General features: G+C 40.7%; 1 protein-coding gene across 3 annotated transcripts in view; it reads right to left on the reverse strand.

Annotated features, from left to right (window-relative positions):
* Positions 1–3,425: 3,425 nt before the first annotated feature.
* Positions 3,426–24,143, reverse strand: part of TRIO (trio Rho guanine nucleotide exchange factor) — a 246,887-nt gene continuing 226,169 nt past the window's right edge. The window contains exons 42-58 of one of the 3 annotated variants that reach the window (XM_065667601.1): positions 23,267–23,356; positions 22,534–22,626; positions 21,844–21,894; positions 21,549–21,626; positions 20,515–20,706; positions 19,399–19,576; positions 18,352–18,567; positions 17,798–18,261; positions 14,084–14,331; positions 13,134–13,272; positions 12,783–12,810; positions 11,729–11,891; positions 11,006–11,127; positions 9,490–9,568; positions 8,641–8,841; positions 8,067–8,205; positions 3,426–5,978 (exon numbers count right to left, since the gene is read on the reverse strand). In XM_065667601.1, coding sequence (XP_065523673.1) covers positions 5,436–5,978; positions 8,067–8,205; positions 8,641–8,841; positions 9,490–9,568; positions 11,006–11,127; positions 11,729–11,891; positions 12,783–12,810; positions 13,134–13,272; positions 14,084–14,331; positions 17,798–18,261; positions 18,352–18,567; positions 19,399–19,576; positions 20,515–20,706; positions 21,549–21,626; positions 21,844–21,894; positions 22,534–22,626; positions 23,267–23,356 — 3,024 coding nt within the window. In that variant the 3' untranslated portion in view covers positions 3,426–5,435. Of the gene's footprint in view, positions 5,979–8,066; positions 8,206–8,640; positions 8,842–9,489; positions 9,569–11,005; positions 11,128–11,728; positions 11,892–12,782; positions 12,811–13,133; positions 13,273–14,083; positions 14,332–17,797; positions 18,568–19,398; positions 19,577–20,514; positions 20,707–21,548; positions 21,627–21,843; positions 21,895–22,533; positions 22,627–23,266; positions 23,357–24,143 lie in introns of those variants that run through there. The other 2 variants (XM_065667600.1, XM_065667602.1) reach the window with 2 other exon arrangements.

The raw sequence follows: 24,143 nt of genomic DNA on the forward strand, positions 1-24,143 counted from the left end.
GTGCCTGTGTGCAAATGCAACTCCCAGCAATGACTTTGCAAATCACAAGGACATTTTTCACTGCTGCTGCCCGAGTTGCAGTGAAAAATGTTCTCAGCAGAGGTAATGGATCTACTGTCACAGTCTTGCAGCAGGTCATGAAACTGCCAGCTAACCAGTGAGGTCAATTCCCCAGGGTCACACCATTAGATCATTTAGCTTTGACAACCACCATGTACGAAGATTGCCCTGAAAGGTTTGATTTTCTGCAGAACAAAGGACAAAGCTGAGGTTTTGTGTGAGTTATGAAGCAATCCCTTGACCACCGAAATGTGCTAGATGGAAAAGAAAACAATGCCATTAATTTCTTGAGTCCTGGCAGAAACAGCACACAGCATTAAAAGCCTACCTGGAAGAAAACAACATTAGAAGTAACAGTTATTAGACCTGAAGGTCTCTCATGCTCCTGGAAGAAGTTTGCGAAGAGGTGAAGCTATCGCAAGGTCAGATGATTGCCTCATCCATATCATGACCACCAATGTAATAGGAATTCAGCTAGGATTTTCACACCTAAAATTTCTCTAGACAGTGGGATGAGAGAAAACACAGAGCCTCTTACAGCAAGCAGATGGTTTTCTCAGTAGAGGTGCTGACCCCTACTGCAGCCTTATACTTTATCATGCATTAAATATTCATACTATATCCATACTTAATAAAATATAGAATATTTCCATTTTAAAAAGTAACAGACTATTGAGCAGGTAGCAGTCTTGAAAAGGAAATGGATGGCTAAAAGTTAAGTGAAAAATCAGATCCATTTAGAGTAACTAGTAATTAATCCAAAGAGACAAAGACAAATAAAGACTAGAGTTTAGATTCGGGAACCATTCAACACCCACACTGTGGGATGGAGTACAACAGCATGCTTTATGTTCTTCACAAAAAGGTCTGAAAAGCAAAGTAAGATCCCCAGTTGTACTCCACATCCAGTATCAAGGTAAAGGCAGCAATCATCACCAGATTTACACCCTCCCTTACTCTGTGAAAGATCCTTGGAAGAAATGAGTTGAGACCTCCATTAAACTCCAAGAACAGTGAGTAATTCTGATGTCCAGGCACTTTTTTGGTGGTGATCAAGTTAGCTTCAGGACACCCCATCCTAAAAGCCTCCCTTTAATACTTTATGACATTCTTTTTCCATCAATATGAACCATCCAGGACTGTCTACTAGCAAAGCTCCCAACAGTAGCAACAAAACCAGAATAACCCAATGGACGCATGAGCTCCCATAACTGGGACTAGTAGAGCTTCCCAGCTTTGAGTTTTCCTGGCAAGCAGAGTCCAGAACCCTCCAAGTCCCAGGAGAGTGCTCCATCACCAAAGAAGGAAGTACTCTCTCACCATCAGTCTTAAGAGATGGCAAATTAAATGACATCATTCTGGAAATATTCAGTGGATCTTGGCATCACCGAAGGAAAAGCCTGAGAGCCTGAAGAACCATACATTTCAAGGGATCACATGGTCTTCAGCAACAGACAGGCAAGATGCATAAAACCAGGGAAGATGTGTGGTGTAAACTGCTATTCAGCCAGAAGGGGCTAGGCAGATTCCCAGTGGAACAAGGCAAACTACCAGCTGCTGCCAGTTCTCCCTCAGTATTTGGGAATAACCCTTAAGATAGCAAGCCTTCACAGAGACTGTGCTCAGGGTCTGCTAAGTGAACTCCTGGTGCTGCCAGGTGAGTCTTCAGGAAGCTTAATGTGAAATTTCTGCAAGTAATCTTCAGAGGTACTCCTAACGCATGATTTCAGTGTGGGAACGAGCCTCCTGTTGAATTGAGGGTGCTGGCCTCGCTGAAATCAGCGTTTGAAATTTAATGTGAAAATGAAGAGTTTCAGCTTAATCAAGTCCAAGGCAGGTTACAATTTCCTCCTTCAGGATGAGAGGAAATGAGCTTGTTGGCCCCAGGAGCTGACAAGAAAACTCCTGCAAAAGGAGGTTTTGAAAAGCTCAGGGGAGCTAGGCTGGCTATCCGGGTAGCAAAATGAAGGCTGGCAGTAGTCAGCTTCTATTTGCTTAATGCAGGAGATCTCCACCATGCTCAGTTCCATCAGAACAATCTCTCCTTGAGGCAATCCTTATACCTCAGCTTTGTCTGGGAAATAAAGCAGCTGAGAAAATTCAATGAGCGAAAATTAATGTTCATGGTGGATGTACTGAAAAGGGGATCCAAGTTTTACACGCATGGTCATGGGCTCTGAACTCACCAATTCTGCTCAACTTGCTGCCTCAAGTACCTCAGCTACACATTTCCTCAGACAACAAGGTTGTTGGTTAACAAGGTTAAATATATTCCTGTCTTCATTTATCTTAATATTTTGGGGACCATGGGACTTAACCTCAAGAGTCAGCCATTGTTCACCCCCCCCGCCCCGCCTTTTGATGGAGTCCTACACTGACTACCTCAGCAGTGGGGTTTTAATGTTTCTTGACAATATCAGGTAGTATGTTACATTCAAAGAACATTCCATTACATTTTCAGGCATCTTCTACTACTATTCAGGTTTCCACACCGTTTTCAGGAAGCCAGATGCTTTTGCTAGAGGACATTCTGAGGACATCTGGCCTAAACATCCTTTGGGATTTGAAGACAGAAAAAGCCCAGTTATTGTTAATTCTATTCATAAACACATTAATAGCCCCATCTGAGAATTAACATGACTTACAGTTAAGTGACCTCTATATACACACAGGAGAAAACCAGGCTCTTTCACCCTACTCCTCAAGAGCACTGCCAGGTATGTGTTAGGCCTCTGCCCATTAGGAAGACAATGCAGGTTGCTTTCCTGACCATGGAAATATTACCTAGCCAGGCTTTCTGCGTAACTGTTGCACAATGATTTTCAAATTCAGCTGTGTGCAATGGAGAACTTCCGTGGTCCCAAATGCCACTTGCAAAGTACTGACACATACACTGACTTCATCCCTTATAGGATGCAAAAAGTGTTTAGCTTGCAAACCCCAAGTCTTTATGGTGGAAAGTAACTTTTCTTCATAATGAATCTGGAATGCCTAAAAGATGTGGGAAATCTGTTCCCCAGTTTAATATTAAACCGAAATATGATCCTTTAGTCCTTAACTGGGAACATCTGGTAGAAAACTCTGCTGGTCAAAATTTACTAGCTAATAAAGACTATAATGAATTTCCACAGTTAGAGAGTTAGGCATGTTTTATATAAAAGCAATCATGACACTACAAAGCAATCAACACTTAGAGAAAAGGCAAATATTATTTTGTAAGGCATGAAAGCAAGATACATCATTGCAATTTAAAATGAATTTTATGGCAATAAAATAATGTACTTTTTCCTTTTTAAATACAGAGCCCAATTAAAACATAACCAAACCTAAACTTTCAAACTCCTTAAAGCAAGAGATCAGACGAATATGTCAAATATGTTTAATTCTTTTCAAAATAACTGATGGCAAAATAAAATATTTACATCACGTCATACTGTGTAAACATGTAACGTCACTGTACAAAGAAATATACATGCAAAATAAAGCAAAAATTTGACTAAAACAATAAAGGAAAATAATACACAAACATAATGATATGAGGTTGGCAGGAATACACATCCAGTTCTGAAGTCAGTTGTTTTCTCTTAGAAAGTTTCTGTACAACTTTACAAAAAAGAAAAACAAACAAAAAAACCAAACCAAACCCAAAAATCAAACAAACAAACAAACAAAAAAGGAATAAATAGAATACAGTGGAAGCCGCAAAGCTCAAAACTAACCCAAGCTAGGTTATGGCTTAAGACCCATACATCTAACTATTGTGGGACGTCGGCTTGGTTTCTTTAAACACTGCATTTCACACAAACATAGATGACAACACACCCATATGAAGCCAGTGATGCACAACAAAACCATCTCTGCCTTTTTAAATAGCTCACGTTAATATTACTTCAATCTTAAAAACAGTTACTAAGACAATTACATTACGTGTCAGATTCTCATCCGACCACTACTTTCTGAATGTATTCTTCACCAAAGAGCACAAAATTCATTTGTTCATTTCACAGAAAGAAGTAAACACATATTTGAAAAGTCTAAAAAGCAGTAAGTGTTGAGACTGATTTTGGGGAAGTCAGACTTTGGCATTTTGAATATAATAATAATAAATTTTAAAAAGTGTCACCCGACTTCTTAACCAGTTTGAGATCTGGGATATGAATCTCTCCCTCTTTTTTTGAGCAAACCTTAAAACTGACTAGTCTTGACTAAGTCCTATGCTAACCCTCATCTTAAACGAATAATGACAGTGTGGTACAACACACCCGCCCCTGCCCACCCAGAAACCCCAAACACACAAACAAAACCATAAAGCTCGCCGTACTAAGTATGTGCTTTTTCTATATATTTATTACAGTTACAACAGAGGTCCTCATAAATAGTTGCATAAAATGTTAAAGCCACAACATTGCACATGATATGAAAGAAAACAAAATCCCAAATGAGTGCATTTACAGTATTTCATCCTGCTGTATACTGCTTGACAATCGGGTTGGCAAAGCTGGGCACCAACCCAAAGTCCTTTTCTAAGGGGACAGCGAGTACTGACCCAAACTGAAGACCCGCACAGTGGTATACCACCATTTAGGAAGGAGAGGGAAAAAAAAGGATAAGGGGAGAGGGGAAAAAAAAATTACAGACCGAAGGCAGGTAACAGTCTATATACAAGTAAGGCCTACATTTTATCAGAGCAAAACAATTCATTCTATTTGTATGCAAAAACTTTGAGGTTGGATGCACTTAAAAGCAGAGTCTGATCTCAGTGCACTGCTACGTGAGATACATACAGGCGAGGCAACTGGAAAGCTCTAGGACCAAGTGAAAACCAGATGTTATAAATGGAGGCTGTCTCAACGGGCAGCCATTTTGGTGAGTCTTCTCCAGGCATGGTTTCATTTTTAACACCAGTGCTTTGAACATAGGCATTTCTTCCTTGAATAAATCTTGAAAACGGTAGTTAAGTTCACTTGCAAAATTCAACTCTGGTTTATTAAAAAAACTATTTTTATTTTTTTTTTTTTTAATTTTTTTGCAGAAACCTGAATAAAATACTGTTACTGTATCGCTCGTGACTGCTTTTTGCAGAGTACAGTGCTATCGTCCTCCACCCCAGTGAAGTCTGCATCACCAGTCCCCCACGCCGCCCTGCGTGGGTCCCCCTGGAATGCGTTTGCACACGAACATTCGCTAGCAGCTGGTTGGCTCGGGGTTTGCTTTCCTCAAAATTCAAGTCAACAGCTGATTGGCAAAAGGAGTCCTATCTCCAGTCTGACTGATTGGCAGGAGGAGTCTATCTCCAGTCTGATTGATTGGCAGGAGGAGTCTGTCTCCAGTCTGATTGGCAGGTGAAAGAGAATGAGAGAGAACTTCAGGCAAGGTCAAACTCTTGGCAAGAGCCTGCTCTGTAAGAAGTTTTTAATGCTACGGATGGGTCGAACATCATTCTGGTGTTTTCGCCGCTCAATGAATGAAGTCAGTCTGGATATGTCAATGCTGTCAGCACTTTTGCTGTTCCCCAGCTGCAGCCATTGCTCCTGGAGGGCCAGTGCAGCCGAGGGACGCTTAGCTGGGTCATCCTGAAGCAGGAAGCATACAAAATCTTTGGCCTTCTGGCTAACTCCTTTGAAGTAGTCATCTGGGAAACTAAAGTCTAAGCGGCAAATATTCAGGCAAGTTTCCTCTACACTTTCATCCAGGAAAGGAGAGACGCCACTAAGAAGGACATATGTGAGCACTCCAATGCTCCAAACATCTGAAGTGAGGGAAACAGGATTTCCAAGAATAATTTCAGGAGCTGCAAACTCTGGGTTTCCAAGTAACTGGTGGATATAATACGTGGTATTGAGCTGGACCGCGTCTCCAAAGTCAGCCAGTTTTATTGTTGGCTTAGTGGAACTCTGGTCAACCAAAATATTTTCAGGCTAGAAAACATAAAAGCAAAAGTTAAAATGTCTTTTTTTCAAGTCAGTCTAACACATTTAATGCTCCAACATTACTGTTTCCCAGCCAGTGCTGTCAGCTCAAGAACATAACAAACCACTGCAAGCTATTACTGCTGAAGACCAGCTCCTAGGCAGTCCTATCAAGGTTTCCCCCAGATCAATGGGCAGGCAGCTTTCTGCCAACTACAGTGTGCAATGAATGTGTTTTAGCTGCTGGCACTATCACGTCTGCAGGAAATAAAGTTCTGCCAGATAATACTGCAGATGTTTACAACAGCAGCTAGGCAAAGTTCCACAGGAACCTGTCTTTGGGAACTTAAGCTTGTAGAAGAGCAATTACACACACGGGGTGAACGAAACAACTGCTCTATTTGCTTTATGACAGAGAGACAACAAACCCCTTGCATTTTAAGACTGGAAGAAAAGAAAAAGTGTACGTTTTTAATTAATATTCATGTTAAGATCTTCTTATATAGCTTTCCCTATTAGAATGCATAAAATCCTTGTGGATTCAGTAAAACTCAAATGGGTAGAACAGAGGCCCAAAAAGGTACCATTCACACAGTTATTACAACCCTTAAAATGCAAAGATGTGAAACAGATTTGCAGGAACAGAGGAATCACAGAATCACAGAATCCCAAGGGTTGGAAGGGACCTAAAAAGATCATCTAGTCCAACCTCCCTGCAAGAGCAGGGTAACCTACAGTACATCACACAGGAACTTGTCCAGGCGGGCCTTGAATATCTCCAGTGTAGGAGACTCCACAACCCCCCTGGGCAACCTGTTCCAGTGCTCTGTCACTCTTACAGTAAAGAAGTTCTTCCTGATGTTAACGTGGAACTTCCTATGTTCCAGTTTACACCCATTGCCCCTTGTCCTATCACTGGATATCACTGAAAAAAGCCTAGCTCCATCATCCTGACACCTACCCTTCACATATTTGTAAACATTGATGAGGTCACCCCTCAGTCTCCTCTTTTGCAAGCTAAAGAGACCCAGCTCCCTCAGCCTCTCCTCATAAGGGAGATGTTCCACTCCCTTAATCATCTTTGTGGCTCTGCGCTGGACTCCTTCAAGCAATTCCCTGTCCTTCTTGAACAGAGGGGCCCAGAACTGGACGCAATATTCCAGATGCGGCCTCACCAAGGCTGAGTAGAGGGGGAGGAGAACCTCTCTTGACCTACTAACCACTCCCTTTCTAATGCACCCTAAGATGCCATTTGCCTTCTTGGCCACAAGAGCACATTGCTGGCTCATGGTCATCTTCCTATCCACCAGGACCCCCAGGTCCCTTTCCCCTTCACTACTTTCCAGCAGGTCAACCCCCAACCTGTACTGGTACATGGGGTTGTTCTTCCCCAGATGCAAGACTCTACACTTGCCCTTGTTAAATTTCATCAAGTTTCTCCCCGCCCAACTCTCCAGCCTGTCCAGGTCTCGCTGAATGGCAGCACAGTCCTCTGGTGTGTCAGCCACTCCTCCCAGTTTTGTGTCATCAGCAAACTTGCTGAGGGTGCACTCAGTTCCCTCATCCAGGTCATTGATGAAAATATTAAACAGCACCGGTCCCAGCACCGACCCCTGAGGAACTCCACTAGTCACAGACCTCCAGCTAGATTCTGCGCCATTGACCACAACTCTCTGCCTTCTTCCTTTCAACCAGTTCTCGATCCACCTCACTAGAGGAAAGAGCACTCTCTCACAACAGACTCTGTGCTTCTTGAAAAAGAAATGGATTTCTGCTGCAAACTTCTCAGAAAGCAAGCAAGCAAACAAATAAATAAATAAAAATCAAACAAAACAGTTCCTGTCAGCCATTATTTCCAGCACAAAGGACTACCCAGGGCCAGCGAGGTTTAAGGAGAAAGCACAGGGAACTCAAAGATTTTGCTTTGTGGACTATGAGTGATATAATGCATTTTGGGGCTGGAGCCCTGACCCACACCATTCCACACAGTATCAAAGCAATTCACAGTTCTGTGTTCCCAGCTGCAAGTTTCCTAGAAGAGGGAGGGTTTTATGCCTGGAATAGCACGCACTGCCAGGAATCCCATTCAGAGCTCACCTTTAGGTCCAAATGTACTATTCTGCAGTTGTGAAGATACTGCACAGCTTCCAGAATCTCTCCCAGGTAGAGTCTGATCTTCCCTTCTGTGAGGTTTCCCCATCGCACGATGTAGTCTAGAAGGCGACCCTGGTCAGCCCTATTGGAATGACAAGGATTGTATTTTGGATTAATCCATCTATGAGAATGGAAAGAAAAACCTAACAGACCACAGACTACAGGAATAACTGTAGCCTGAGCACCTAAGAAGACAGAGGTCTAGGGAGAATGAAGAGGAGATTTGATATAAAGCTAGCAGATCATAAAATTCCTAATTCACTTGTACAACCAACTGATATTAAAAACTTCCTGGAGCATCGGACTAAGATAATCATCTACATATCGGTTTAATATTTCACTTTGTTTCTTTCTGAGTATTAAACTTTAACAGCAGCATTAGACAACTGCAGTATTTTACTTAGGTGCTTTCAAACTTCTAGGAAATCTTAAAGTTCCTTATACGAAAACTATTACAAATGCCCCAGAAAGTCAGCTTAGAGATTGCATTTTACAGATAATGTTAGAGTCCACACACATTTCTAACACTAGTATGTAGCTGGTGGAGGTCTCAAAGGTATCGAGAAGGCCAATGAGCTGGGGATGCTGGATATTCTGCATGACTCCAAGTTCATGGGTAACCTGGTCTCGCTTCATCAACTTCTTATTCACAAACTTAGTGGCTACTGCTCGCTTGGTTCCCTTCTGGTCACACTTCTTAACGACAGAAAATCTGCCCCTGGAATACAATATTGAAAGGAAAGAATTAACTGAGAGATGCATTAAGGATATATTTTTACCTTGAAAGATATTCTCAGAGAAATCTAATTTTAGATCTGTAATAAGCTACCCTCACAGGGCAGTTTCTGGACATAACCCAGTTTTCAGTGCATGTATCTTCTACAAAATGTGTCTGCATAAATAATTATCTCCTGATACTCGTTTCATCACATTTGCAGTGACATCAAAGTCTGCGTAGTAACCAGCTTTTCAAAGGTCATTATTAAATTGGACAAATGTATATTTTACAGGACTTCCCTGGCTCATTTTCAGACTTTTTCTGTCTGTAATTTTCATACCCTAAATAAAAAGGCTTAGGAGAGTTTCACTACAGAAGCAACATACAGAAGCACATGGTTAAAAAAAGAAAACAAACGCAAAAACAACCCCTTAATCTAGGACACCACTTCAGCCTAACTACTTTCTGTTTACACAGTGCCATCTAGTGCTAGTAGAATTTTTGCTTCCTCATTTTTATTTAATCCAATGTATTTTTGGCTTTTTAGGCTCATATGAGAAGTATTTTTCAAAGAGAATTTAATTTTTTTGAAAGAGAAGTTACTATTTTGACATAAGACGGCCTTGGAGATCAGGATATGGAACACACCTGCCAAGCTCAGCCACTTCACTGTAGAGGGAATCAAAGTTGTCTTTCCAGATTACCATGATCCCATCACTTCCAGGACCTACAAAAAAAGAGAACAATAGTGTAGCCAAGATGGAATAAACTCAGATCCTCCTCAGAACTAACTTTTTGTCAATATAGCCAATGTATTGTTTCAGATGTTTGCAGAAGGGAGAAATATTTGGACTTCATATTCAGTTTGCTAATAGATTTCGGGAAGAATTTGCCTCATTCGAACTACTGGCCCCTATCATCCTCCTTTTGAAACACAGTAGGTCCGTATGGAAAAGCAACTCATAGCCTCATACTGTCCATCCTCTTGCAGCTCAGAAAGAAAATTACTTCTGTAATCAACTAATTCAGTCATCATTTATAAAGACAACTACAGCAACAGAAGGCAAAGAGTATTACTCACTCTTTGCACAAGACAATGCACAAGAATTGATTACAATCAAACGGCAAATCCTTCAAGACTGAAGGACTGCAAAAGACTTCATAGTTTGATCTTGAAACCCTACTTCATGCTACAGACTTGGAGCTTCCATTTTGCTCTTATGGCCTGGGGAAATGAAGGGTGGGATGTCCCCAGAAGAACTGGGGCCAGTGCTTCTTTGTACAAGTATTGGTAGACCTGAGTAAAAGGGCTGGCAAAATAGAACTGCCTGTCTTTTGGAATCCAGTTGCAGAGTAACTAAGAGATACTAAATTCTGGTTTAGTTTTGATTGAAAAGTGAACACTTGCTTCTGGAGAAGATCAGTAAGACTGATGTAAGACTGTGGCTGAAAAATGGTAGTTTAGTCTGCAAGACTTCTGTGACTCTGATTCTGGCCTAATCACAGTTCTGAGCTTCTGTATTGGTGTATGAAGGTCAGTCATTACACTAGCTCCCTAAAGCATACAGTTTCACACTGATTCTTGTTCATCAAGAGCTTTTTACTCCCCTGACTAGAAAGTTTCCTTGGCTGAGATACTATCAGTGGAATCACCACATCCTGTTAACCTGCACTAAGACACAGGGTGGCAGCAAGGCAAAATGGATTACACACCAAAGCAGCATGGCCAATGGCAAATTCTATAGTGGAACTAATTCAGGTGAAGTATGAACTGTCTGTACAAGAATGATTAACCTTGGCAAGTTGGAAGAAACAACAAAAAGAATAGGTATCTTACATTATGTCTCATTATCAATAATATACCTGCCACTGGGGAAACAAAGAGAGTGATTAGTGTATCAGCTACCTGAAAAAAAAAACCAAACAAAAAAGCTCTACTTTCCAGGAAATATTGTAGGCAACTTATCTGTATGAACCTCTAATTAGTTACATCCTAAAAGTGCTTCTGTTCCTTCTGAAACAAGCAACATGTCACAGGTAAAAAAGTTTGTTATAATATTCCTTTAACAGTGATGCCTAAGAGCGGGGGTTTTCTTTTTCCTGTACTATGGATACCAGACTTAAAAATCCCCAAAGATTAAAAAGAAGCAAGAGACATGCCTACCTAAAACTCGTAGACTGGCAGAAGACGAAACGGAACCCATATCGTTTGCAGCTATACATGTATAGATACCATCGTCTTCTGCAGTGACGCCAATGATTTTCAGTGAAGCCTCTCCTAAGTCACTGGGAAACACAATGGCATCCATTAACTTTACATTCATTTTACAGACCTTAAGGTATAGACAAATTTAGACTGACACTGTTAATATTTATTGTATTCCAGCCCCTATCTCTCTTCGGACAAACAAAATATGTTGATTTCTGTGTTTCAACAGTGAAGACACTGACACTGCCACATCAGCAGGAACCAGAGACTGCAAAATACTGTAGTGTGATCTGAAAGCAGTCATCTTCCTCAAAAATGATGGTATGCTACTAATGGAAAGAAGGAACTGACAGGATGGCATTTCACAGCACTAGCATGTGACAGCATACTGTTCTGGTTCAAGTAGTAGGTCAGTGTGACAATGGCTTCTGTGATAGCTAATCAGAAATATCAGCTGGATTTTCTTTTGTTTCTAAAGATCAACAGAATATGACATTTGGGTATGCCAGCCATACACAGAAGTTACACAACATTTCCAGAAAACCTCAGCTGCAAAATATTTCTGAGGGCAACCGTGTCTTTATGCCTCAAAGCCAAAAGCTATCCTGAGCCAAGGATGCAAATAGAATATAAAACAGCTTCAACAGTTCCCGTTGAATATTACAGAAATTACTGTACCTGTACGAAATGCTGTGATGACCGTCATTGCTCAGTGTGTTATGATCAGGACCTTTCCAAGTAACTGAAGCCTTGGGGCGACCACAGACTTTACACCTAAGCACGATGGTCTCTCCTGTCTCACATGTTACCTCACTCAATGGTATTATAAACTCTGGGGGAACTGGAAAAATAAAATGAATGGCATTAGGTCAACTGAAGTTAATAAATTTGCTTTTCTATTCCTTGCACTCTCTTGTTTCTATCACACAAAGCAGTACAGTACTTTAGATTTCCAAGGTGTATCTATCCCTCTACCCTCAGAGCACACCTATAGTTTGCTGGGGTTCTGCAGGGCTGGCAAAGTGTTCTCCACATGAACTCAGACACAACACTACTGCTATGCCATGGATAAACCTGAAGCCTACTGTGGTGAACCAAACACCCTGTGTATGGTAAGCTGAGGAAACCCTAGAGTGAAAAATATTTAAGGATGTGCTCAACTACATTTTTATTTTTAGGCTATCATTATATCCAGTGAAGCTTGCAAAAGGGAACACGAAACACCTCACTCATCCAATGACACATGGTAGTGGTTTCCCTTTTTTACAGGAGGAACTCAAGAAGTTTGGCTCTGTGCATTAAGACAAAAACCCAGTTTGGTTCTGACTCCAGAAGGCCACTACCTTTGTCCCGATCAGCCTCTGCACTGGAGAGGTCCTGAATATTCCCTAGGGGGCAAGGTTAAAACTGAAGCAGCTCCAACTCCTGGCCTTGTTATTTTGCAAACTCAGCAAGTCCCAACTTCCATACAGTCTCTGTATATAACACAGCATATGGCCCTTGCGTTTTATGTTGTTTTGGACTTGTGACCAAAAATGTGTTCCTTGCATCTTAAAAAATAAGTATGAGTTAACTGCATTAACTGTCTCACTTATCCAGAAAGGGCCTATATATATTTTGATAAAAACCACTCAGTTCCCAACAAAATTCATATCAAGCAAATTTAAACATAGAGAACAATGTTTTAATCAAATTATACTTATTATAACTTTTAAAAGTTAAAGCAACTTACCATCATAAATGTAATTGGGGTTGAGAAGCTGGAAAGGAGAAATTAAAGAATTAATGTCCTGATAACCTTATAATAATTTAAAGAATGGTAGAAAACAAAGCACAGTGATGGGCTGAAGTTACTGTGCCCACAAAGATCCAAGAAATATCTGAATACCAGAATTTCTGCACACTCTACTCTTTCTGCAGTATCCTTATGCTATATCATGCTTGCAGGCCCAAAGATTCTATCTTCCTGTTTCCAAACCACTGTTGCCTCCAGTTCCTTCATGTGAAATTCTGACAGAAGCTACTCCTAAAGATATCCCAACACAACTTCTTTTGGGAATGACTACATCTTTATAACACTTACCTTTACAGAAACCTTGTTGGCAAGTCCTTCTCGGGATTTGCGGTAACCGTTTTCTAGCTTGCCTTCCCTTTTGCCGTCTTTATCTTTTTTCTCAGATTTCTTCCTTAAACGGAGTGCTGTGTGCCAAGACGTTGACTTCCTGAATATAAAATATTAAACTGTGATGAAATTTTTCAACTCTAGTTTATGTGCTATACTCTTTAGGTTCAAATGGAATTAGAAAAGTATGTCAAAATGTTACCTCACTGTCTTAAAGTATGCTGAAATGGAATACATGAATTATTCCATAAGACATGCAACCCATAGTTAAAATTGTAAGCAAGCTAGTAAGATTAGTCTGTAGTTCAGTATTTCTTGAAATACTGAACTCTTGCCAAGAAATACCATTTCTTGCTCAAATGGTAAACTTTCTGTGTGAAAATACAAACTCAATCAAACTGAGCAATGATCAATATGAAATCCCTTTACATAAAACTTTACTGCTAAGAACTTTGACATAATTGCTCCCATTACAGATCTGAGAGAGATCTTTCTAGCATCACCTGTCATTTTCAATAGATTTGTAGCTCAAAGCAGAGATCTAGGAACTCTAAAATTAATTTCATTTGGAACAAACATGCCCTGTCTTCCTAAACAAAGGTGTCTAGCCTAGTAACTCATTCTATTAAACAAACCAGAAAAATTTGCTGCTCTTAGATCATGTGTTCTTTCACTATCTTTTCCCCGAAGACTGCATTACTACAGCTTTTTCGTAAAGATCATGAGCTTCTGGGCCCTTTCTTACTTGCCTGTATTTGAAGTTCACTAAGGGACCTCTCAAGTACTCATTCTGCTTGATGTTCATTTATTTCTCAAAGATCACATCAACTTTTGATTTAAAAGGTTCAAAGCCTTGTCTAAATGGGAAGTTTTTCTTCTCCCTCCCCTTCTCCACACACCCAGGCACTCACTTGATGGTTCCATCAGGGTTGTCAATGATGACTGCACTGGTATGCCCCAAGACATAGCCGGGAATCCAGCCCTCGGCTGCGGGGCACTGATCAGTGGCGGCTCTGAACACCAAAAACATGTTCTGCTGGTTGCTGGCTAGAATCTGCACGACCTCTCCTTGGTAGACATTTATCTCATCCTCCTTCACTGCCGTGTAATCGTGTGTCACCAGCATGGTGGAGATATTGCTACTGCTGCTACTTTCACTCTGCAAGTGTCAATTGGAACCAGAAAGAAAGAAGAGGGGGGGAAAAAAAGGGATCAAGTTTAAAGTTCATGGAGAAGACACGCTGTTCTTGGCCTGCTACATTACCTGCATAGTCCACATAACTTAAGCTGTAGTCAAAGAAAAGATTTGTGATTTCTCTTTTAAAGCTGCCTGCATCTATTTATCTTGTGCAAATTAGTTTGAATACCTTCATGTACAGCTGCTGCAGTTGCTTATACTCAGGATTACTTCCTTTAACCAAGAGTCAGTTTATACATAGATCTCAACTGAGATACATAGATCCTTTCCTTTCAAGCTCAGACACCAAACCTCACATCTTTATTAGGCAACAAACTATAGCACAGAATGTAGGACAGTTTTTCACGGTCTTAGAGGTGCAGCTTCAAAATCATAGTCATTACCTCATAAACACTGTAAATTCTAACGACAAAAAATACATCTAGTCTTTCCTAGCACCTATTCCCTAAAGTTATTTCCTTCCTGAAAGAACTTAAAACCAAAATGGATGGACTATTAACGATGTGGCATGAGGTATGTATGTGTGTGTGCACCTGTCTTTTGTCTTTGTTCTTACTTCAAACTGTCAGGTCACTACTAATGAGGGCTCACTACTGCCTAGTAGTAGCTGAGTTGAAGAAGGGTATCAATAACCCAGCTGTAGCTGGAGACTACTATCACATAACATAACCACATGTTAGCACCACATATGTGCTAGCAGGGAGTGGAAAGCTTGGTACAGAGGATTAAAAACAGGATTCTCAAAACCATCAAATATTTCTCCCCTCAGGACTGAGGAGATGCAGCAGGAGTCAGTGGACAGCATGGTACACTGGGAGCACCGAAAGCCAAGTTCTCTTCCAATCTGCTAATGGCCTTGAACAGGCCACTCCATCTCTCAGTGCCTGTGCTTCCCCATGAGCTTTGCCTCATGTGCTTTGGCTGAGAAACCAAGACATTTGGAAAGCAACAGTCTCAGAATATTAATTCATAGCATGCTCAGTACATTGATGCTTGGGTTTCCAGTGAGTCTGTACATTGTATTTTAGCTGGACTATTTTATTCAGGTGGGTGATTCAAGTCCATCCTTTTTTCCGCTGTTAGGATGATGAGCAAATGCTACCACAGAGTGAAGGATCTCATCCTGAATTGTGTTTTTACTAAAGGGTACTTATGTCAATTCCAGATGCTGTATTTCCAGTGAGAAAACTCATTTTGTCTGGCTTACAAGACTTTCTGCATGGTCTTTTGTGTTAGCAAGCCCCTTCCATGACTCAAGGCAAATAAGGAATTCTAGAACCAAAAAGCCAGTCTCATTTTCAGTCATTGTTTAAATTAAGGTTACAACTTGCTAGATTCTTTTAACTACAACTCTATTCAGAGAAAGCTGCTTTTCTTCAAACTCATTCTTTTAGACTTAGCATGCAGCAGAATTTGTGTAACTGCAGGACTGACCTTCCTGTAACATAACACTTCTTTTTAATAGTTAAGTCTTGAAGGGTCATACTAAACTCTGGATATTTCTTATTTTTGACAAGGACAGCAAAATCTGTTAAATAAACAAGTGTCTGGTAACTACTAAATGTCAAATGTTCTTGTGAATGTATTTATATCTGAATTTATTCTCACCACAGAAAGATAGCCTTTCTGTTTGCCTTGCAAGGAAGTAATTATTCTTGCACAGTTGATGTTTTTCTACTGCAAGTTCTGCTGGTCATCACTGACCTCTATTATGGGATTAGAGGAGTGTTTGCAACCAAAATCTAAAAAAATCCCTCCCATATTCCTGAAACACTAGCAAACCCAGCTCCTTTTTCTTCTTCTTAGAAGTTATTTATCCTAAGCAACCAGCCTTAACCATATGTGCATGTAAATACATATATACAAATGGTTAAGTCAAAATAAAACCTCAGAAACCATTTTCCCTGGCTTGTTAAACATGGTATGAAATCCTGCTAAAGCACGGCATAGAAATGAGGTTATAAATGAAAAATTATGACCCATCTCAATCACCAAAGTAAAAGAAACATAGCTATGAAGCAGAAGGCATGCAGTGCCATCCTGTCTCTCCCTCTCTTTTTTTAACGGAATGACATCAATTAATACTATGCAAGACTTTTCTGGATAAAAAAAGCACCACCATCTTGATACTACGTACTGTGTAGTAATTGCAAAATACTCAAGTTACCCCAGATATTATATTATCATCACATTTTACTAGACTGAGGATAAACACAAGACAGAGCTAAATCAAATCCAAAGCTGAAGGAAGATCAGGATACAAAAATACGTTACATGCAAAGCATAATTTTTTTTCTGTAGCTATTATAAAAGTGTAAGAACTAAGAAGTCAAGAAAGCTCTGTGTGTTAAACGGTTCTACAGAGAAATGCATGCATTTACAAAAGGTCCAGCAAGTTAGGTGATTTGCAAAAATTGGTACTGATACTATTGGTGAGAGAGTGGAAGAACAAACATTCCTGAACACAACACTTAGTGAGAGAACAATCAAATGTGAGTTTAAAGGGAACGGCACCATATCCTGCCCACCCCATCCACGGCAAGTGCCCTGGAAGTTTTGCTTTATAGTTGCACTTGCCCCTGTGATTGCTGTGTTGCGCTTCCTGGTGGACGTTATTACAGAGAATGTGGATTCTGTTGACACGCCAGCTTTCCACACAAACACACCAAGTGCATACTAAAGGTTGAAACTCCAGATGCCCTAAACCAGTTCTTCTTACAATGCAGAACAGTGAAGCCACTATTTGTTTTGGTTGTAGTAGAAGCAGGATTATTTTAGCTATGTTTTGTTGGCCTATTTTGAGTGGTTTGCAGGAAGCTTCCTTGATCCGACACAGGACTTAAAAAGAGAATGCTGTACATCAGCTAAAGCTGAGGAGGGGAGGGGGAAATAAAATTATGAAAAATTAAACCAAGCAGCCCAGGGAACGTACTGTAGATGTCTCCACGAAGTTAAAACTCAACAGGACAATGGTGGCGGATTTGTGCGTGAAAGGGAAAAAAGCCCCAAGGCAATCTGCCAAAATCCTGAAGTCAGATTAAAGTGCTGGCCGCAATGCATACCCCAAGGTGCTCTGGCTGCCACGCTTCAGCATGTTAATTATGTGCCTTCAAATTAGAGACGAAAAAAGCAAGGAGAGCAAGTTAGTAAAGTATCAGCCTAGTGATCTACGTTTTCAGCAGAGGCAGAAATTGCATCTATTGTTAGCAGTCGCTTTTGTGTCTGTGTACATACCCACGTTTGTATGTATACATACACAGAGAGGCAGACAATTTTGTTCTTTTAATGTGCAGAAGATACTCAGTTGATTATTTCAGAGTAGTACAGCACCGGAGAGCCAGAAGTTAGTATGGAGAGTGATGGTAACGCACAGAAAGCACGGGAAGGTTTTAGGAGAGCTTGCAGGACAGAGGTGCTCCGCTCTTACCCCATTACTCTGGGTGGAGTGAACTGACTGCTCGCTGGTCGAGGAGCATGTGCTCATGCGGTCTGTGTCCTTGCTGTGTGAAGAGTGGCGGTGAACCTGCCGCTGGAGGGAGTCATTGTCCCCAGGGAAAGTGAAGGAGCCAGGGCGGCTGGCAGGGGATGCTGGGATGGAGCTCCAAAAGGAGCCCTTCTGCAGGGGGCTGCTGGGTGGAAAGGTTTCTTTGCCAAAAGGAGAAGGGAAAGTCGTGGAGAGAGGAGAGTTCATTGGTGAGATGGCTCCTGGCCTTGGCTTCCCAAGCGTCAATGATCCTATGCTGTTTCTTGATCGACTGTCCTCTGAGCTTCCACGTAAGTCTTTCTGGGCTCCGTCAGATGAGCCAGAAATGTTTCCCGCTGTCTTCCTGGGACTTTCAATAACTTTCATCTTGGGAATCTGCTCAGCGTCTTTCTGAGGACCATCCGGTTCTGCATGGGGAGGGTGCCTGTCTGGCTGGCTCAGACCAGTTTCTAAGGAGGTGTTGTAGTGTGGCAGGGAGAGATTGTGAATGGACATACCTGACATCTTGTCTGCCTCTGCTTGGGCCGAGGCTGCAGAGGAGACCAGGACTGGGGAATGGTGTCTGACAGGCTGGGGGATCCGGGATGGCCGGCTACGGCTGGAGCTGGGGACGCCACTACAGCTGCTGGGGCCACTGCTGTTAGCACTGCTGCCGCCGCTGCCACCTCCACCACTGCTGTGGTTCCTCTGGTACTCGATTGGGGACGTCAAGGCTGCAGTGGGGGTGGGAGGGAACGCGATCAGGGAAAGGAGGGCAGGAAAGGGAACAGGAACAGTTTAAAACAGACATGTTTACTGGCAGAATGGGAGTGCTGTTAAACCAAGACAAATTTCCTTAGCAATGATGGTCATGCCATAGACCTCAAGTCACTTTTCTACATCACACCTTCATGACCTGTCCTTTTAAAGGTAAAAAATCTGAAACCATGGAGAAATGTCTTCCTCTAGGATCACATTGTCAGTCAGCAGTTAAGTTGGGAAAAAACAGGTGTGACTCCAAATTCTCAGCTTGTTGTTCCACCCATTACAACTCTTTAAAAAAAATCTACATTGGGGCAACAACTGATGGATACAAAAATACAGCAAGAAACTTCTGGTACCACAGCAGACATGATCGTCTTCTACTTTTCTCCTGCAGAATCTGAATGTTGTTGCCACAGTATGACACAACAATGGACACCAAAATAACACAAACAAAACATTCTGACTAGACGCTTAAAATTCCACTTGGGTTTAGCCTTTAAAGGCCTGCATTTGCTTAAAAGATGTACACAAGCTCTCCACCTCAATGGATGATGCCAATCTTGACTCACTCCTACAAAACATTTGGAAAATTTCACCAAGAGAACACCATGTAAATGCAGACTACCACTCTTATAATAAATGCTAGCATCTGTTCCAAAGCAGAAATGCAGCCCATATCCCCCAACTGTTCTGTATTAGCTCAGGAAAAAGGAAACTTGCGAAACATTCCAAAGCCAAGAAATAACAGATGAGAGAAAAGTCGTTCAATTATGAACTTTCGGTGAAAAGAAAGCATTTACCATTTAAAAAGTTGCGCTGGTTTTCCAAAATTTGGTTGATTTCATGGATCCATAACTGGCGGACTCCTGGACTAGCAGAATGCAAAATAAAGGTCTCCGTGACATCGCCCATTCTTGATGTTAGTGCAAATTTACATGGATCGCTGTCCACATTTTCCTCCAGGGAAAGGCAACTCACCTTCATGGAAAAAAGAGAATTTACTTCATGTATCTTATGAGAAATATACCTCTACAATATCTTACTTATGAGCTCAGAGCCAGATCTTCAAATGGTGACCAATCTTTTCTTTCAGTAAAATAATACCATGAAATTAAGGATTACATTAAACTCAGGGTTAGTGTACATCTTACTGAAACACTATGCCCAAACAATCTTCATCTGGTCACTATGGCCCAATGTTCTCCACTGTCTCTCGCTCTCCCTGTGTGTTATTTAAAACGCTGAATTTGCTATGGAGCTTTACCACTGGCCCACGCCAAAGGTTTCTACTGCAGATACGGCAATGCCTTGAACAGGCTGTTCAGCCAGCACTAAACAGGGTGCTCAGCTGGCAGCAGTAGCACTGAGGTGAATTAAGAGAAGCACAGTTGACCCAAAATGCTTAATGAGGAGGGCTGGTGGACCCTAGTATTACTAGTCTTTGTTTCAGGGAAAGCTTGAGGTGGGGGTAAATGCTTTTTGTTTGAGGAAGAGCTGACATGTCTAAGAAGGTGACACTACTTATAAACATTACCTACACGTTTGGACCGATTTCAGCCGAAACTCAAAAGAAGGAATATGTAAAGAGTTATCTTTATTTGCGATGACTTTGCAATGTGGTGTACATATAGCACAGAGCTGAAGACTAAACTCTCTGTGAATGCTTGTCCAGCTTTGTACAGGAACATCTGTTTTGGTATGCTTCACCTGGGAAGCATCAGAATACTGGGATGTAAAGACTTCCATTTATCATCAGAGTGAGCACAAATTCGGTAGGATATAATTTCAAGAAATGATGGACACCTCCTTGTGCTTTATGATTGCACATCTAGATGTCACTAGTGACACTTCACTGAATCAGTGTTACCTTAGCAGAGTTTGTGCAGGGGACAAAAAGACTCACACACAACAGTTACCTTGATACTGTTTTTAAACAAGAATCCAGGCATGGAGAAACCTTTCTTTTTATCTAGCAGCTCACTGAAAATGACAATCTGCTCAAACAGGAAGACCCGTCTCTCCTTGCAGCGTGGCAGAAGTCCTGTGTCCTGGTCTGTGACCAAGAATGTGTCCTGGAGCAGGAGCTTACCCTGGGCTACAATTTTACCCTAAACACAGAGGCAAGCAGAAACACATTTAGTGCAGTTCTTAACTTCTTTCCCCAACCAACCTTTTCGAGCAGATGCTCATGCTGAAATAGCTTTGTACATTTCCCAATTTCTTGAGTGTTACTGACCATTACGTATTCATTGCTCCTCCTACCACAAGATATTCTTGTGCCCTTTCTCAAAACCATCATCAAGGAAAAAAAAAATCCACTTCACCACTCTACCCTTTCCAATTCAAACTGCAGTTGGAAGCTTGTAACACTAAGGCTTTCATCTCTCTTTTCTCAACAACTCCCACAGTAACTCCTATGTTCTTCCAGTGTCTTCCAGGGTGCCAAGAAGAGGAAGAATTCAAGTTTGTACTTGCATCACAGAGCAGAAAGGGCTTTGAAACTAGAACACGTGACTATAGTCTGGCTGATGCATACTGCTTTGATAGCTAATTTCCATCTCTTCTAGACTTAGCAAAACAAGGAGAAAGGCTATAGTTGCCTCAGGTGCTTTACTGACCTCAGTAACTCCTCCTTTGTCTACATTACTGAAGTCTGGTTTGCCCACTTGCTGGTAACTGATTACTTCACTATTTTGCAAGTCATTAGTCAATAAGGGAACTGTAATGCTAGATTTTGTAGAGGGACTTACCTAGTGTGACTGACACAACAGGTAAAGTTTCCCAGGAAAAAGGCCCTGGCAGGGCTAAGACTTTGATTTTCTGCTCACTGCTTTTTGCCCCAGGTAAACAGATAGTGACGGAGCATCCTACTTCACTTCTCCCAACAACATTAATCATTAATTTCTGAAGAACCTGACAAGAACTCAAAGCAAAATCCTAGCCAACTTACATCAAATCCTTGCAGGCGGCCAACATTCATCATGTCATTACACCGTTTTGGTACTATACACATGACCTCTACAGCTCTCTGTTCAAGACAAATAAAAAGTCAAAGCTTTATTTTCCAAATGAGTTAGCAGCATAAAATAGTTTCATTTGCTGTAGTTGCTTTAGAAGAGAAATGTGAAGAGTAAACACTTAGAATCACATTCTCAAGAAGATCAAAAAGGAAAGTGACTGTCAAAACAAAAGAAGTTCAAAGTAAGGAGTATTCAAATCAGTAACAGAAAATATGTCAAAAGTACCTCTAGTTCTGTTGTGTCAAGATTAGCTTTTTTAGAATACTTGAGGAAGTCCTGGAAAAGGAAAAACAAACAAACAAACAACGATATGAGTACTTTTCTCATTAATCAGAAGAGAGAAAGCTTAGAAAATCTGGATTTGCTATCTTCTGTCAGAGAATGACAGTCTGCAGAAGACACAAAGAAATATTTTCTTTTTAAAGTTTCTTGCTGTGGTGCTTTCCCACTCTCATTTTTAAAGATTCATTCACTGTTTTGATTTATCTCATACAACAATGTGTTAAAGCAATGACCTCTGTGATACACAGGATTGCTCTTCAGTAAGCATTTACATGACATTAAAACAGTTGCAGAAGTAGGTGGAAAAGTTGGGATGAATCCCAGCAACTCATATCACATTTACATCTGAAAACAGTTGGGAGATCCCTCTCGCCTTAATATGAAATTGGTACAAATTCTAAACACTTCCATGTCAGTGGCTTGAGGTTATTGGTCTTTTAACAGTTAAAAAGAAAAAGCAAAATTCTGCCCAAGCTGTTTACTGCATTTTTTATATTTAAATATAAAATAATCACATGACATTGCTTACAAATCTGGGTTCTGCAGGAAGGTGAAAAAGCATCAGCAATATTTAAAAAAGAAAGCATATTTGTTAACACATATATTAAATCAGTCACCTCGACATCACTTTACCTTTAGTAACAGCTGGTATTTCATAATTCTCTGCACAGGTTTTATTAGCAAGTCCGTGAGCTGAAGTCTGTGGCCCAGGCGTTGCTTTAGATCCTGAGGGTTGCAAAACAAACATGTTTTGTTTGTTCAGTTAGAAACAACTTTGTTTTGTTGAGCTAGAAACACAGCAGGATATATCACTATTAAAGGCTGACAGAAGAAACTGGCAAAACTCAGAGCAGAATTTAATGTTCAGCTAGCAAAAGGTGGAGTCCTTCCCCTTATCTGTATCAGCTTTGTTTCCGAAGTATTCCCCTTTCCAAGCATCTTCCATGTCTTTTTTGAAAAACTATGGTGAAACGTAATTTTTCAGTCACAGGTTTTAATATAGTCTGTTTTTGATAGTGACCATTGCTTGTCCAGAATTACCACCATGAACTGCCTGGGCTAGGGCTTGTAAAGGTGAGACTCTACTGATAAGTATCTTCTACCTAACTTTAGTTTCTTCCTGTAGGGATGAACCCATCTCTAGCAGGTAGGGATGAACCCATCTCTAGCAGGTAGAGATTAACCCATCTGTATCAGACTTGAGAAATCAGAACAGAAATGGCAGGGAATTATAATTTAAAACAGTAACAACGATTTGCACTGCCTTTTTTTTCTTTGGTTGTTTCTGTTTTGGTCAACAGATCTGGTAACACTTATGATTTGTACACACCCTCCACCTTACATATGTTCTCTCTCAAGAACTTACCTCAAAAAACGTATCAATGTATTCTGAGACAATGTGCTCAGACTTTGGTTTGTTTTGGCAGTAAACTATGTACATGTGCAACCTTCTCTCCTAAAGGAACAAAGATACAGAATGATACATTATCATCAAGAACAAAAACCATGCCAGATTGAAATGGAGCATTATTTTAAGAAGTACAGCTGTTCAGAAGCATGAACTTAAAAAGGTCTTTTTGAGGACAAGAAACAGCTACATATGCAGAAATTGCAGATTTAAAACACATTTGTTTGGGAATATCATTATGATTTTAGAAAGGCAACACAAGTGAAAAATTGCCACAGTTATAAATACTCCTGAACAACAGGTGTTGAGAGATGATAGCTCAGCAGGCCCCACAATAAAATTAAGTATGAAAATCGTTTTCTTCTAGCAAGAGCAATGGATGGAGCATTTGAAAGAGAATATTTTTTATTTAATTTCAATAATATGATTATTATTCTAATATATTAGAATAATGACCCCTTCCTGTTCAGCTGGACAGAGCAGTTAGGAGAAACCTCTCAAGTTTTGTACTAAGTATTAGCTGTCCTACTGGAGTTTGAGTGGGAACATAGGTAACATAGCCTGGAAATGGTGGCACTAGCATTTTTAAACTTTGATTCTATATTTTGTGCACATGATTTTAACGCCAAAGCAACAAAGAAAAAGAGAGAGAACACAACTTCAGCTTCTAAGACTCATTCTTGATTACTGTCCCTACTGGTTAAGAAACACAGACATGCCAGATGTGTCTATTACCTACTCTAAAACCTTTCTTGCTATTTTGCTAGGATTGGTTTATAGAAGCATAGAATAGTTAGTGTTGGAAAGGACCTTAAGATCATCTATTTCCAACTCC

This window comes from Lathamus discolor, chromosome 2 (genome assembly GCF_037157495.1).
Source record: "Lathamus discolor isolate bLatDis1 chromosome 2, bLatDis1.hap1, whole genome shotgun sequence".
NCBI classification, from domain to species: Eukaryota; Metazoa; Chordata; class Aves; order Psittaciformes; family Psittacidae; genus Lathamus; species Lathamus discolor.